The sequence below is a fragment of the Synchiropus splendidus genome, chromosome 19, assembly GCF_027744825.2.
Source record: "Synchiropus splendidus isolate RoL2022-P1 chromosome 19, RoL_Sspl_1.0, whole genome shotgun sequence".
Taxonomy (NCBI): Eukaryota; Metazoa; Chordata; class Actinopteri; order Syngnathiformes; family Callionymidae; genus Synchiropus; species Synchiropus splendidus.
Window position 1 is genome coordinate 6,523,889 of NC_071352.1, and position 15,330 is coordinate 6,539,218.

Consider the following 15,330-nt stretch of genomic DNA (forward strand, 5'->3'; position numbering starts at 1 on the left):
TTTTATTTAATATATTTTTTGTAGAAGTATTTTGCCATTTTTCTGCTTTTTTTCCCCTCAATTCGCAATTGATAAGATGTTTGAAAAAAAAAATCTCACTGTTTTATAATACATTGTTATTACATCCTATTATTAAAATTACAGTGAGGATTACATTTACAATAAAGAAAGCAAAACGTCTCGTCGCTTCTGTCTATTTGAAAACAAGAAAGTTATGATAAAACATGAAAAGTTACATCGCTGTCGCGATGCGAATGTTGACCAGCAGGGGGTGGCAAAGCTATATTTACTGACCTCAGCTCAGCTCCTGGATCGCGTTACCTGGCCACGTTAAGTAACCAAACTTGACCCAGTTTCAAGTTTAAGATTGAATTGCATTTTATTTTTATTTTAAATTGCGTTTATAACTGCTCAACACATTTATGGCGAAAATGCTGACCGTCTTTGATTTTTTTTTATGGGAAACAAAATGGAAAAGTATGACCTGACTATTTTAGAATTTGACGTTTTATTAATTCATTATTTTGCAATTGAAGTTGTATGATTAACACAGAGAGTTTGCGCGTGAAACTATGAAGTTTCTTCTTTAAAATCCAAAGTATCACATGTCAGAGTTGGGCCGAGTCGGGAAGTGAAGCACTTCCTCCTTTCTACCTCGCTGCTCCTTCTACCACACAGATGTCGCTAAAAATGGCAGAGACCGAAAACACCAGAGAGTCGCTTTTCTGAATCTGCCCCAGCGGTTCGACCCGGTTCAGTCACGAAGGTGTTCCCGGATCTTTTTTGGACGACAATGGCGGAGACGTAGAGCGCAACTTTTGGATTAACCGTGGAGGAACAAGCCGTCTGCTAACTTGGAGGAGAAAACCCAGAGGAAACCATGAAGAAACAGTTTAATCGCATGAGGCAACTTGCCAACCAAACTGTTGGAAGGTAGCAATGTCTTTGTCCTTTAAAACGACGTTCTTTCATCCTGCAATTCATTTATTTTTCAAGAACAGGAACGACACCTTTCACACCTAAAAACAACTATGTTTAAATTATGAATGCACTTTTAATTTTTACCACACAATATGCCGTTCAAAGTGTGACCTAAAAACCTATTTGGTTGCTAGTAACAATCGTGTGAAACTGCTGGCTTGGGGGCCAAATTCGAGCGGCTAAGTCATTCTTGTGCCCCACGCTGTTTATATTTCTGATGCACATGTTTAAGCCAGCTATCTACTGCGCAAGTGTGGTGTTTATTATCTTGAAAAGTTTATTATAACACTTCCATGTTGATGTTCAGTGTGACAACCTTTATTTTGGAAGAGGGGACCCACAACCACAGTGCCACTCCTTGTGTGTCAAACATATTTGACTCACAAGTTTGTTTGTTTGACTGCTTAAGTCAATTATTTCTGCGTTGATACTTTGTGCTCGACCTTGGATTCTTCACATACATTTCTCCATACGTTGAGCAAGAGCTGTAAATGTCAATTGAGCAAAATGACTTCCCGTGTTTGGGCACACACCCGACTATATAGGTCGTCTTATCGTCCTCTTATTATCTGCCATCAGCGATTCTATAACTGGAAGCTCAATTCTGATCTAATTTACCTTTGTCTCTCTTTGTGATAGCCGGTGTTTTGTGTTTGCCCGGCCAGAATTTGCCGAGTCAGCGCTTCCCAGGTTGATGTTGGCGACGTGGGTGGCGGCGCTCTTTAGAATCAGTTTGTGAAAGCGATCATGCACAGTGTTGTTGAGATTGAGGTAGTTTTGTAATGCGCTGACACACAGGGTTTCTTAAAAAAAAAAAAAAAAAAACTTTTGTAAGTGAGAGATTATTGCTTCCATCTTTACTTTTACATGAGCAACCAGTGCGCTGCTCTATGACTCTATTGATCTGGACATGAAGCTTTGTTAATGTCCATATATTCAAACAAAATCTGGGTTGCACGGACTATTATACATTATTACATATACAAACTACAACAATAATAACTATAAAAGCAGTAACTCCTCTGTCGCCTTTTTTGTCTTGACTGTTTTTCGGCCATTGTTTACAAAGGGAACATACTGGGAGCAGTAGCTGCTTCTTCTTCGATCCGTTCTCATCCAGCATTGATCAGAAGCTATAGTTAGTACAAGTAATGCTACCTAGCGTCATGCTACAAGCGGATGGTATTGATCTGCACTGTAAACAAGCATCAGATCTGCTAACAAATCAATAGTTTTACTGCCATGTTGAAGACAATGCCTTAATTTTGGGATCTCATAGAGGCCATTAAAGGGCATTACAGGCCTGAACCGGGTCATGAGGGCGACCGGGATGGTGTCTCCTAACAGTATTGAGTGTAAATAACAGAAGGCTAATTGATCCCATGGAGAGCGAGTGCAGTGGAGAAGAAGTCTTCAGGGGGTTGAGTGTGTCTCGGCTTCTTCGTGTTCCCACCATCCTTCGCCTCTTTCGGTGATGTCAGCACTAGATATTTGGGATGTGTGACACATCGCCAAGCCACTTGGTCACTCCCCATCATCCCTCTGTGAGTGTGTGTTGTCATAACAAATACATGAGATGACACAATGGAAGAGTGTGTTGAGGCAGGAATCTGACAGGTCAGGTGTGTGTGAGAGATCCACCAGCAGCATTATGAGCTTTACATGTGTATAGAAATATACTTCTTTCTAGGTATGAGTCCTGCTTTTATTATGTATTCACTTTATACATTATTTTGTTTCTAACAGGGCTGAGAAAACTGAGGTGCTGAGTGATGACCTCCTGCAGGTGAATATCACTTTGTCTTTTATTTTGAAAAATCACTTTGAAAATCTCTGTAATGGTGTTCTGTGGTTCAATCGGGATGGAAGAAGGTTGTTTGGCTTCAAACTGCTGCTGCAGCTGCTGCTCTGTGTCCAGCTTTGTTCAGAATAGATTTGAAAAAACCCTCAAAACTTCACTTCAATTGCATCACGAAGATAAATCTGCTTTTGTGTAGTAGTGACAACTCTGTCGCCTGCCTGACACTTGAAGAAGAGCCACGATAAGTAGTTACAGATGTCGTGGTAGCAGGGCCCAGTTTACTCACTGTTAAATGGAGCTTCCACTCTTCCCTTCTTCCATTTATAATCCACAGTTTGAGCATGCATGTAACCTACTGCGCTCCTGGTGGTACTGTTTCATTCATCCTCAACAGAGACTTTTAATGTTGCCTGCGTCAAACTGGAGACTTGATGTTAAATATCAACAATTTACCTCAAAAGCTTTAGGGAAAAAATAGGGAAAAATATGGGATTAAAGAGTAGTGCATGAAGGAGGGAAAAATAATGTTGTTTTGTTTGACCCCCCTCCTTTTGTGGGTGAAAGAGGTGACGATTATGAAAAAAAATGGCCGCCTCACTGGACTACATCATGCCTCGGGCCCTGTGTTGCTACTTTCCCTCTGTTATAGGAGAAGTTGTCCCTAAATGTGGAAGCAATCAACAGACATACAAGACTTTTTTTTCCTGGGTCTGTTAAAGTCGTCATCGCCGACGCCAAATCTGCCTTCAGTTTTACAGCACTAATCTGAAACGGAGCTCAGAGGTTTTGGCAGCCTGGTTTTCCACTCAGGACGAACCCTGGCAATGCTTGTTATCTTACTGGACTTCCACTAGATGCTGTGGGGGATGGTGGGGAGGAATGAAGGAGCTGAGGGAAAAGTGCAGTAGTTTTCGAGCTGTCTAATCATTGCTCGGACTTTTACAACAACCGTAAATGAACTCTGGTCTCTGCCGTAATATAGACGCTCAACCGGGAGTGACGCGATAATGTCCAAGTATGCGACCCGACCCAGCCCGTCCCGCCGTAGCCATCCGTCAGGAGCGTTGTGCAGCACTCAGCATTCCGTTAGCTGGAGTTCTTCGCCAGGAATGTGATTGTCCTGCAGTCTGCGCGGTGCAAGTGACGGTGATGTCTGTGGGGAAAACAAGCTGAGCTCCGTTTAAAAACACGCGCTGCCTCGGCTCAGAGGAAACTCCACACTGTTATTTTTGTTAGTAGATTTCTTTCACTTCACTTTTACCCCCACAAATACTTTGGTGTCAGTCTCCAGTGTTTGTCCTGTGTGGACACGTCCCGCGACAGTGAGAGTGCTGGATCCAGTCGGACTGGATTGTCGTTGCTTCTGGGGCTTGAAAGTGCCTGGCCCTGGTCCTATCTCAATATTTGAAAACAAACCAGGAGTCTCAGGAGAAGGCTAATATTGGTGGGTAGTTAGATTTCTGCTTGTTCCCATGTGTGTTGAGAGTGAGTCTCCACCCTGACTAGATACTGGTAACTTCTAGTATTTTATAGAGGAAGCTAAAGAAAACATGGCTCTTAAGGTGCACCATCATTTCGTATCTCTCAGTTGCCTGTAGTCTGTAGAGGGCGCTACAGAGAATAGTTTGTCCATCATCTCACTGGTGTGCAACAACATGGCTCCGCCCAAATTTGAACCCTTGTTTTGCAAGTATGGCGTCAATAAACCCACAGCTGCCAAGGTATGTGAACTCAGTTGTGGAAGTGGTGGTGATGTACTGTGCAGCATCTTTTCATTTTTGCAAACACTTGCTGCAATGCAAAGTTTGAAACATTCATATATGTACAGCCTTGAAAAGATCACCTAGTTCCACATGAAGAGAAATGGTATGCACACTTGAAAAGTGAAGTTATAAAGCTAAAGGTTATTTCGACGACAAATGCCCCATTTTATTTTATTTTATTTTATTCATAACACCGAGCCCTAATTCCAAATTATTTGACGGTGATGTGTCTATCGAACTGTTGCTGTCGATTAGGGCTGTGTATTGTCAGGTATCTTGCGATATGATGCGTATCGCGATACAGGCGTGGTGATGCGATACATTGCAATGTATTGCGATACTGTAAGTTCAGCGTTATATTGTCATAATATCCATCATTTTAAGGGGGAAAATCGGTAATGCAGTCAAGTATAATAAATGAGAGTTGTTATTGTTATCAGTCCAAATGGATTTTCAGTTAAATTCCACACTCCAACAGCGGGATGACTCGCTCCTTTCATCAACAAAATAACTTAAAATAAAGAAAAGGTTCGAATTAAACACGTCACAAATGCAGCAGCATATCCAAGTATCTATGTTATAAATATTGATCTTACACCTCTATTGTCAGTAGAATCCTGCCATGTGCTCTGACTCCTAGCTACATGTGAAAGAAGGATTAGGGAGCTGTGTCTTTGTGTTTCTGCGTGTGAGAAGTGTTGCACTGCAACTCAAGCAATAAGCCCTAAGCTCATTGTGATGTCATCCAAAAAGGCCCCTTTGTAAAGGCCCTGTATGTTGGTGTTGGAGAAGTATTTCAATACCTTCCACTGAAACGCTGTTGTTTCAGCCAACACAGCACCAATGTTCCTCCGTGACTCACTGAATGTTCCACTTCCACATTTTCTGTCCCTGCAGATCTTGAGGTCAACAGCTTGTCGGGTTCACTGCTTTCATAGCCCTCTGTTAAAAGCGAGGGCTGGATGTAAACCTTTGAACATCGGAGAGGAATGTCTCAAGTCGGTTAATCGCCCAAATTTTCGCCTTGTCTCTGCTCATAATCAGGGAGTTACCCCCCCCTCGCTCTTTAGATGTTGTTTATGTGCCCCTCTGGCCAGATCTGTTGTTCCCTCAGCGAGCGAGCTTTATAGTTGTTTTTCACCTCCCCAACAGGAATGTGGGCTTTTGCCACTTTCATAAGAGTGTTCAACATCTGGGCTCTTCTGCGTCATGAATTTTTAATGAGTTTTTAATAATAATAATAATAATTATTATTATTATTATTTTTTTTTTTATGCTTTCACTTCTTGGTTTTCATGTTGCAGTGATGTGAGGAAATGTGTTTATACATGCAGCGGTGCAAAGGGTCATTTCCTCATATAGGTGCTGTTATAGTTCCCATGTCTGTGTGACATTAAGTGAGCGTCTCAGTGAAAGCACCGACCGGAGTGTTCCACTGAGCTTGAAAATAAGTTTGTTTATGACCCAATGTGGGGCACATGGAGCTCATAAACTCCACTGACATGAATTGAAGTATTCCACTGAACTGTCTTGGACCTTAAACATCACGATGGAGTGAAAACATTCATGTCTCAACAGTATTAAGGGGTTAACTTTTCTTTTAGTGTGTGTGTTTTCTCTGCACTTTTTATGTGTATGAAAAGCGCTTGCAAGCGATACCCCAGACGTACAATGCTTTTCCTGTCTGGATCCAATCAGGCCGTCAGCAGGCCGGGAAACTTCCGCGCACTGATCAGTGACAGGATTATCTGAACGTTAGTGAATTTATGTTGTCACTGAACAAGAAGTCAAATAAATGAGGGCAAACGGAACATGGTGGGAGGCTTGTGCTGCTCGAGAGATGAGGCAGAGTGGTGCTCTGAACCAAGAAGCTTTGAAGAGTGTTTGTGTGTGTCAAAGCAAAGTATGAATCATACTTTAAATGTTGACAAACTTCTCTGAAATCACACGTCCTGATGTCTCGTTGTTGTGTCCTCAGATCGAACGGAGGATGGAGTTGGTGCGACTGGTGTCGCACAACACGCACAAGAGGCTGGGCTCCTGCCTGCAGGGCCAGCTGGGAACTGACTCGGAGAAGAGACACGTAAGTAATAGAAGAGCTGCACAACTGTGACTATAGCATTTCCTGTGAAATTATTGTGCTACAAAAAAGTTTTTTTCCTTATTGCCCACTTTGTTTCCCTGTATTTCCTTTCTCAGAACAACGTTGAGACCCATCCATGATAACTCAACCATTGGAATATCGTCTTATGCAATATTATATGAGAAATATTTAAGGCTGGCACTCAGCCAAGTTGTTATGGCAATGACCAAATGAACACAAACATGAAACCAAAATGAAAATGGCGTGTTTGAATGAATCAACAGTTCAAATATCAAATGAAAATAAGCCATTTTCTCTTTTTATTTGGTTCTTCCTTGCTGTTTATAAGTACCAAAAATGGATAAATCGGTTTGACAAGCAACTTTTTAAGGTTATTCATTACATTAATATTGTCTTTACACAGTTGCGGCCTTGGCTAATGCTGAACAAGCAGCCTAAATGTGTTTTATAAAGTTTCTTGTAAACGCCTTCACTGTTACAGTACTGCATTTTGCTAACTTGGTTAGATTGCTGACACACTGATTCATGGGGGAAAAAAACGCCAAATACTTACTTACAACTCACTGAGATAAACCGATGAAGTTCTACTCTCAACTGATCATTTGACACTACAAATCACCAACTCCCATAATCCTTCACTTCAGGATGAATAGCAGCTTGTTTAGAGTCGACCGAGGATTTTGCTCACAACAAAAATCACTAAACTGCCTCAAGAATCACCACTTAAAATGACATTTTTTCGTTCTTCACTTGTAGAAGAAGATTCCTCTGACAGCGTTGTCCCAGACGATGCAGGAGGCCGGAGCTCAGCTGGGAGATGAGAGTCTGATCGGGTGAGGAGTTAGAAGTCTTGAATATAACAAATGTACAAATGTTTATAATCCTGCTTTTCCGGATCATTGTCTGTTCGAACTGTTCGGATACTGAAGTGTGCTTCATGTCAACAGCAAGATGATGGAGGCATGCGGTGAGGCGGAGATGAAGCTGGCCACAGAGCTCCTGCAGCACGAGGTCCAGATCGAGAGAGACATCCTGGATCCCTTACACCAGCTGGCAGAGGTGAGGCCAAGTTTTCTCCACCGGTTTTCTTCAGGTGCCAACTGGGTCATTCAACTAATTCCTCTTCCTCAGGTCGACATTCCCAATATATTTAAGCAGAGGAAACAGCTGGCTAAGCTGGTTCTGGATTATGACTCGGCCAAAACCAGGTAGGATCAAGAGATTTGGACACAATTTACTGCAAACTCAACCACTAAGTTAGGGGCCGAACAATAGTCATTGAGTAGTAAATGGCATTATTTGAGAGGAAAACGCATCATAGTTGTATCATATTTCAGTAACTTTAGAAAGTGTTTTGGCCCCTCAGACACAGTATATAATGTGGCCCCTTAGGAAATGTCTTCTAGACACTAGTCTGAACCAATGTTTCACATTTTTACAGAGTAATTTTTGATATTAATAGTCTGCTTTGTCACTTCTCTTTGTCATGTTGGTCTCAAAATTGAAATGTTTTGAATTGACATTCGCGTATAGCTCTTGTTTTAACTTCCAAGTGTGTCTCTGAGTGTAGGTGGTTCCAAGCCTCCAAGTCCAGCAACCAAACGGTGGCAGCCAAGGTGGACTCCCTCAAAGATGAGATGGACGAAGCCCTGAACAAAGTAGAAATCTGCAAAGTAGGTTCTCACTTCTGCTTCAGATAGCCTTTGAAGTTGTCTTCACATCTCAGTCACCTCTCACCTTCAGGACCAACTGTCTGCTGATCTGTACAACTTTGCCTCCAAAGAAGGAGAGTACGCTCGCTACTACGTCATGGTGAGTGGTTTATTTACCGCCGTGCACCAGCTACTGGGGTGGATCTCACATGTGTGTGTGTGTGTGTGTCCTAATGCAGCTGTTGGAGGCTCAGGCCGACTATCACAGGAGGTCTCTGGCAGCTCTGGAGGAAGCGATCCCCACCATCCAACTCCAACAAGGTAGTCCACAATAGGAGCAAACAAGGACAGTTTCAGGTGATCTTAGATTTTGCATTGATATAGAAGCTCAGTACAAGGGTGTATTGTGTTGAGTCCAGTGTTGGATCGTATGAGCTCATGCACAGTGGATGCTAATGCTCCCAGAAGCACAGTTAAAGGATGTGAGTGCTTGGTGTTCACTGCCTGCCCTCGCAGTGGCGCCAAAGATTCGGTCATTCAGGGCAGCACCATAAACCCAGGCCTCTCATCTAGACTCCTGGACAGAGAAACCGGCGTTCGGAACGTCCCTGGAGGAGCATCTGCAGAGGAGCAAACGTGAAATAGCCTTGCCCATCGAGGCCTGTGTCATGATGCTGCTGGAGACGGGGATGAAGGAGGAGGTAAGGGACACCCTGGAGAGCAAGAATTATGACATGTGGAGTCTAACTAAACCCAGCTTAAGGAGGTTTAAATGACTAAAGGCTCTATGCGTTCTTGAATCCACTTATTTTAAGTGACCTTGCGCCCCCTTCAGGGATTGTTCAGAATTGCAGCCGGAGCTTCTAAGCTAAAGAAGCTGAAGGCCGCGCTGGACTGCTCCACCTCGCAGCTGGAGGATTTCTACTCAGATCCACACGCCGTCGCTGGTAATACTCCATCTGAACACGAGAAGTGAAAGTGGCGGCTTCCTCTTCTCATTGTCTGCGTTTGGTTTCACACAGGAGCTCTCAAGTCGTACCTGAGGGAGCTTCCTGAGCCTCTGATGACCTTTGGTCTGTACGAGGAGTGGAACAAGGCCTCCAGGTGAGGACCTGCTTGGAAACAGGCCTGGAAACAGTGTGATGGTTGACCACCTGTGTGTTTCAGTATCTCCGACTCGGACAAAAGGCTGCAGGCACTATGGGTGACGTGTGACAGTTTACCTAAAGCTCACAAAGCAAATCTCAGGTGAGCGGTTCACACAGCTCGGGTGGTGGTGATAAGTGAAGGACCGAGGATTGGGGTTGTTGTGCAGGTACCTGGTGAAGTTCCTCGCCAAACTGGCGCAGGACAGCGAGGTGAACAAAATGACGCCCAGCAACATCGCCATCGTTCTGGGACCCAATCTTCTGTGGGCCAAGACCGAAGGGTGAGAGGCTTGTTTCGGCTTTGAGCTGGTGTTCACTCGGTGGCACAGAATCACTTCCTGTTTTGTCTGCTGGTGAATCCAGGACGCTGGCGGAGATGGCTGCTGCTACTTCAGTCCACGTGGTCGCCATCGTGGAGCCCATCATCCAGCATGCTGACTGGTTCTTTCCTGAAGGTGAACCCACCACTCCTACTACTACTGTTGCTGTCACTGTTGTCTCCATCAGAACTGCAACAGTGCTACCATCCCTACTACAGTACAAATAATTCTACGATAACCATTACAAGTACCACCACTATGACTTCTCCAATACCACCACACTACCACAAATACTACTACAACTACTAAAGGCAGTCTAATAATGCTACAATTACAAATATGAATACTACTACACCCCCCATTACCACTACTACACTAGCATTACTACTAGTACACATACTAGATGGACTACTATTTGTACTAGCAGAACTATAACAAATTATAATACTTGTATTACCTCCACTATGATTCTAGCCTTCCTAATAACTGCAACAACTGCTATAATTACTCCTCCTCCTACTTCTACTACTACTATGATCACTAGTATTACGACTTGTACTAGAGGTACCACCATTATCTCCCTCACTGTAAATACTACCAGTTACAGTATCACCCCTACTATGACTACGTCTAAACCGTCTAAACAACCTTAATATTTTGTCAAGTGCTACTACAACAACTTCTACTACAATGATCACTAGTACTATGACTTGCGCTAGAGGTACCACCATTATCTCCCTCACTATAAATACTACCAGTTACAGTATCACCCCTACTTCTAAACCTTTTAAACAACATTGATATTTCTTGAAGTGCTACTACAACACCTTCTACTACTACTATGATTACAACTTGTGTATGGAACCCATGTACTTGTTGACATAGATTTTTGATTCTCATTGGATGAGAGGAAGTGCAGGTTTACATTCTTGTAGTTCAGTATTCGAACTAGAACCTAAGAGTAAAGAGAAGTGGTTGCATCATTTCAAACTCTTCTCTGACCAGATATCGACTTCGATGTGTCGGGGTTATTCGCCATGCCCACGCACCCACCGACCCCGGACCCTGAACTGGGTTTGGAGAAGAAACGCCCTGGGAGCCTGGTGGGGCAGGACGGGGAGTCGCCCCGTAAGGACAGGTACCTGTCTCGCCCCAACCTCAGCCTCACCATCACCCTACCATCCCGCCCCAAAACGCTAAACAGGCAGGAGTCGCGGGGCCCAGCGGTGTCGGCTGTTTATGTGGTGGCTGACGAGTGTGTGACGGTCACCGACACGCCCACCGAAGACCTGCCTGCTCCAGTCTTCAGAGCTGCCCCCTAGTCTCAGTCTAGCCTGCAGTCACTCCTGTGTCCTCCTCTAGCATCGCTCCTATTACCTTGTGTCAACTTGTGTTACTCTTGTGTTTTCCCAGCACTTCTATTAAAGCTTAGCTCAACTTTAGGTTACTTGTTGTTTGTGTGGGCTTTCTCTTTGGCATTGTGTGTGTGTGGTGTGGCGCTGCTGGCATTGAAGGTGAGTCTCTCTCTGCATCACATCAGCAGGGTGTCTGCCGGTTCCTTCGCTCCAAATTAGTGTCGCAGCTTCCACCAGTTGTGTGGCTGGATTTCTTGGCCTCAGTCATGTAGATTGTTGAAGTGTGTAGGATTTTAGGGGGTTAAGTTGTTGGGTAACGTGTTGGTGGTGGAGCTTGTAGTGTTTGTGTGTAGCTGAGTCAGATGTTTGTGTTGTAACGTTTGCTGCCTTGGCCTCTGAAGGAGATTGTTGTTGAGTTTGTTTTGAACTGGCACGGGCCACATCAATGACTTGGTAGACCGGGTTTGGCCCTCAGGTCTTGGGTTTGGCACATGGGAGTTAGATAACTTGTCTGAGGTGGCAACTATTTAGAAAAAACATAATTTTATTTCTTGTTTTTGAATAAAATACTGCTCGAACTCATGCTGTGTTTCTCTTTTTTGTTGTAGAAGTTGTGTGTTGTGACTTGTGCTTGGATTAGATTAGATTATTTTAGACTGGATGGGCTTTGTTTGTCCCACAGTGGGAAGAGTCAATAGGTGTTGTTTCGAAGGTGGTGTTTCTTGTGTGTCACCAATTTGAGTTTTCGATTGGATCGGCAGACACCCTGATGAAGTGGCATCTCTTTCCCTTTCCCGCCTGTCTGGTCTCTCACTGTGGTGCTGCGTGTGCCCCCCCTGAACTCTCTCCCCTCTCCTCTAGCTACTTTATCAAAAAGCCGGAGCCGGCGCCGCGTAGGTCCAGCGTGATAAATAGAAAGCCGCAGCTTACCTCACCCACCTTCCAGCCCTCCCTCCCCCCTCTGGAACTGGCCTCCGCCGCGGTGTCCGAGTCGCAGCTGCTGTCTCCGTCGGAGGCGGAGCCTTCTGTCCCGGGAGCTGGGGGTGTTGGCGGTCAGGGTGCTGTTAGCTGGGAGGCGCCTCAGTTTGTAACCCAACTCAGCGCAGATGAGAGCAGGTAAGGAGCGAGCTGAGGAAGCTGCCACCGCCTGCTCGCTGCCAATCACAAGCCAATCCAGCGTCTGATCTGTCCTGTATGGAATGTTGTTGCCTGTTTTGATCACGTTTGTCTGTGTCATCGGATCCTGCATGTGTGCATCTTGTCTTTTGTCCAGTCATGATCTGAAATTGCCATGTTTGTGCATGATCGCAGCAGGAATTCAAGTGACAGAGCGTGAAAACTAGGTGTTTTGTTTTGCAGTCCAGGCAGGGAGCTCACTTCCACGCCGCCGCCGGCGCAGCGGAACGGTTCTGCTTTTCTGAATGTAGCCACCCCCTCCCAGGGCGGGTCCAGAGGGGCCAGTCCACACATGGTCCGGAGAGGTGAGCCAGGATATGCTTCATTGTTGAAGTGAAAATGCTCCTCAGAACAAGACAATACCATCATGACTCACTCTACTGCTTCATTCTTAATGTCTAACCAGGAACCAAGAAGCCGGCGCCAGCTCCCCCCAAACAGGCCAGTCCCTTCGCCTCCCAGACGCCCGGCTCGCCTCACCACCCGCCCATCGCTCCTCGTCGAACCTCGGGCAAAGACAGCCCCATCCATGCCCCAAGCCACCCTCCTCCTCAGCCCCCACAGCACTCCCACGCCCAGGGAGAGTCGGACCCCTCACCGCCCAGCACTCCCACTCCACCGGGCACTCCACCTCACGACGGGACTCCGTCGGGCCAGCTTCAGGGAGGCGTGTTCGGGTCGCTCCCTCGGCCCTCCAGGCCCAGCCTAAAGCCGCGGCCTCGGCCTAGCATGCCGCCGCCCCCGCAGCCGGGAGGCCACGACAACGGGGTCTTCAACTCCTCCTCCAAAATCATCACAGGTAAACGTTGTTGTGAAGTTTATAAATATTTAACTCTGATTTGGTCTCTTTCCAGCCTATTATTCTAGTTTGTATTTATGGACATGTTCAACAAAACATTACAAACTGGAATCCAACATCTTAATGTCAACACACACTGTGGCGGCTAAGCAAACGCGCATGCACTGCTGTGGTGTTTTGGTGGGAAGTGTAGCTCCAGTCCACCTGCCATTTTGTGAGTCCTCATTATTTTGGACCCATGAGCTGCAACAGTATCGTGAGTAGGCGTTCCAGCCCAGCGCTTATGTGTGACTGATTTCACTTCCCTCACACACGGTCACTTTCACTGGCTGGGTTTTCTGAGTTCCTCACTCGGACTGTGGTGAGCTTGAGCATGACAGGAAATGTGTAAATGTTGCAGATGTCTGAGCTGCAGCCCTGCCTGTGGGATGAGCTTTTGCAAGGCAGGTCATGGTAAGGATTTGAAAGTGGCTGCTGCATGTGTGTGTGTGTGCGGAGAGGGGACCGAGTTGGCTGCTTGTTTGAGGCCTGACTCCCAAGTTTTGGATACCTGGAAGCACCCGCCTGCTGTTTGCCGAAACTAACCCGTGTTATCCTGCTCTCCTCTCTAACACGCCACTAAACCTCCCCAGAGCTGTGTGTTGTTGCTGCAAAGGCTTCATTGAAACACATTTAACACACCAAGGATCGTCTCCCCATAACATCCACTTCAAATTGTGTCACTTCATCGAAGAGAGAGAAATCCTTGGTGTCTTACGGAGTGTAGTAGTTGTGTGTCTTTGCCCCCCTCTGTGACAAAGTACTGCATTGCACTGTGCCATTTCGGGAACCCCACAGATTTCCAATTAGTTTAGCAAGATTATTGCAGATAGGGCTGCAACTAATGATTATTTTGATGGTCGACTAGCTTACTTTGACATGTACGAGTTGGCTAATACGGTAACGAGTTGTAAATGGAATAAAAGTAAATAAAATGTTTGTAAGCAAGGTATTGCAATACCGCTTTTCACCACTGGGTGTCGGTATTTCCCTGCATTAATTGAGGCGGAAGTTTTTGCTGTTGAAATATGAACAAAAAAACAGCAATTCCAAACTTGATTAAAACTTGATTGTTAAATAAATAATGATCAATGTTTCTTTAATGTAGAAGTTCACATAGAAATGAACGAATGCCCTCAGCGAGACCCGAAGTGGTGCAGTGCATCTACAGCTTCAAACCTATAACTCACTCATGCACGTCGTCTTCACTAGATGGAGCTTCCTTCTTCACTAAGGGGATCGGACGGGCCTTCATTCCCGGGCTGGTAGTGGACCAATCTGGAGAGAGCTCTGCTGGCCATGAGCCCACTCCCACTCTGTCAGAGGAACCGGACATGGACATCGAGAGCACTTGTCTGTGAACCATTGGGCCCTGATTCGTCTGACTCTCAAAGCTGCAGACACTTTCCTGCAATGTATGCGGGGACTTGAACCATCGACCTGGGAACATTTGCCCCGGACCGTTTCTCATGTATTTTTTAAGCAGGTTTGATTTGTATTTCTCATGAAACTGTGCTCACCACTGTTGAAAATAAGCAAAGAAAGAAGCAGTTCATTCAACTGAAGGTTGAAATGGAATGTTTGCAATTGAATGACAGTAGTGTCTTCTTTACTGTCAATTTAATAATAATAATAATATGACAAATCTGACTACCAAAACTAAAGAGCAAGATGTGGTGTCACATGGTGTGTCACTTTGCTTCCATGAGGTTCGGGGTGTTTTCCAACACTCTTCATTCATTTTTCACTATTTTATCAATCTGAAAGGGAAATGTTTTTCTGGATACTTAATATAAAAATAAGCCAAATAAGAGACAATAATTTAAGTCGTATAGATTTGTATACAATCTTCGCTTGTTGGGTTTTATATTTTGGGCTTGGACAATCTTTTAAATTTGTTTTTTTTCTTGCACATATCAAGATGAACTATTGTTTTTATCTTTTAATAATAAAAAAAAAAAAAAACAAAGTTTAAGATGTGTTTTTCTGTCCGCAAAGAGAAGTATTTGCATGACATGTTAGTGGTAGTGATAATAACAGTAATAATGGTGTTTTCAAAAGGTTTTTTTTTTTTTTAAGTTTCTTTTGAAGATAGATAAAAATAAAAATAAAAACATTAGAATACATAATAATAAATATTTACGAAACCATTTTAAAGTCATTTTTTTTATAATTTAGGGAACAAATTGTGA

The 15,330-nt window shown here is 44.5% G+C and overlaps 1 protein-coding gene across 4 annotated transcripts; it reads left to right on the forward strand.

Moving 5' to 3' along the window:
• Positions 1-669: 669 nt before the first annotated feature.
• On the forward strand, positions 670-15,173 carry LOC128751306 (rho GTPase-activating protein 17-like). Of its 4 annotated transcripts, XM_053852254.1 has the most exons (21): positions 670-933; positions 2,728-2,767; positions 6,524-6,628; positions 7,406-7,482; positions 7,597-7,708; positions 7,781-7,857; positions 8,220-8,322; positions 8,393-8,461; positions 8,541-8,622; positions 8,875-9,002; positions 9,137-9,248; positions 9,324-9,405; positions 9,469-9,549; positions 9,617-9,730; positions 9,813-9,904; positions 10,775-10,907; positions 11,986-12,240; positions 12,484-12,605; positions 12,707-13,099; positions 13,500-13,552; positions 14,351-14,499. In XM_053852254.1, exons 1-20 carry the CDS (start codon positions 881-883, stop codon positions 13,505-13,507), a joined length of 2,238 nt encoding a protein of 745 aa, XP_053708229.1. In that variant the 5' UTR covers positions 670-880; the 3' UTR covers positions 13,508-13,552; positions 14,351-14,499. The 4 variants fall into 4 exon arrangements, 3 of the variants coding, with proteins under 3 accessions (XP_053708229.1, XP_053708228.1, XP_053708230.1); XR_008413243.1 differs by having other exon boundaries at positions 12,707-13,552; XM_053852253.1 differs by lacking the exon at positions 13,500-13,552 and having other exon boundaries at positions 14,351-15,173.
• Positions 15,174-15,330: the final 157 nt, after the last annotated feature.

Coding starts and splice junctions, on each gene's coding strand:
- LOC128751306 (XM_053852253.1), top strand. CDS start 881: ATGAAGAAACAGTTTAATCGCATGAGGCAACTTGCCAACCAAACTGTT. Junction 9,003..9,136: donor AGACGGGGATGAAGGAGGAG/GTAAGGGACACC, acceptor CGCCCCCTTCAG/GGATTGTTCAGAATTGCAGC. Junction 9,550..9,616: donor GCTCACAAAGCAAATCTCAG/GTGAGCGGTTCA, acceptor GTTGTTGTGCAG/GTACCTGGTGAAGTTCCTCG.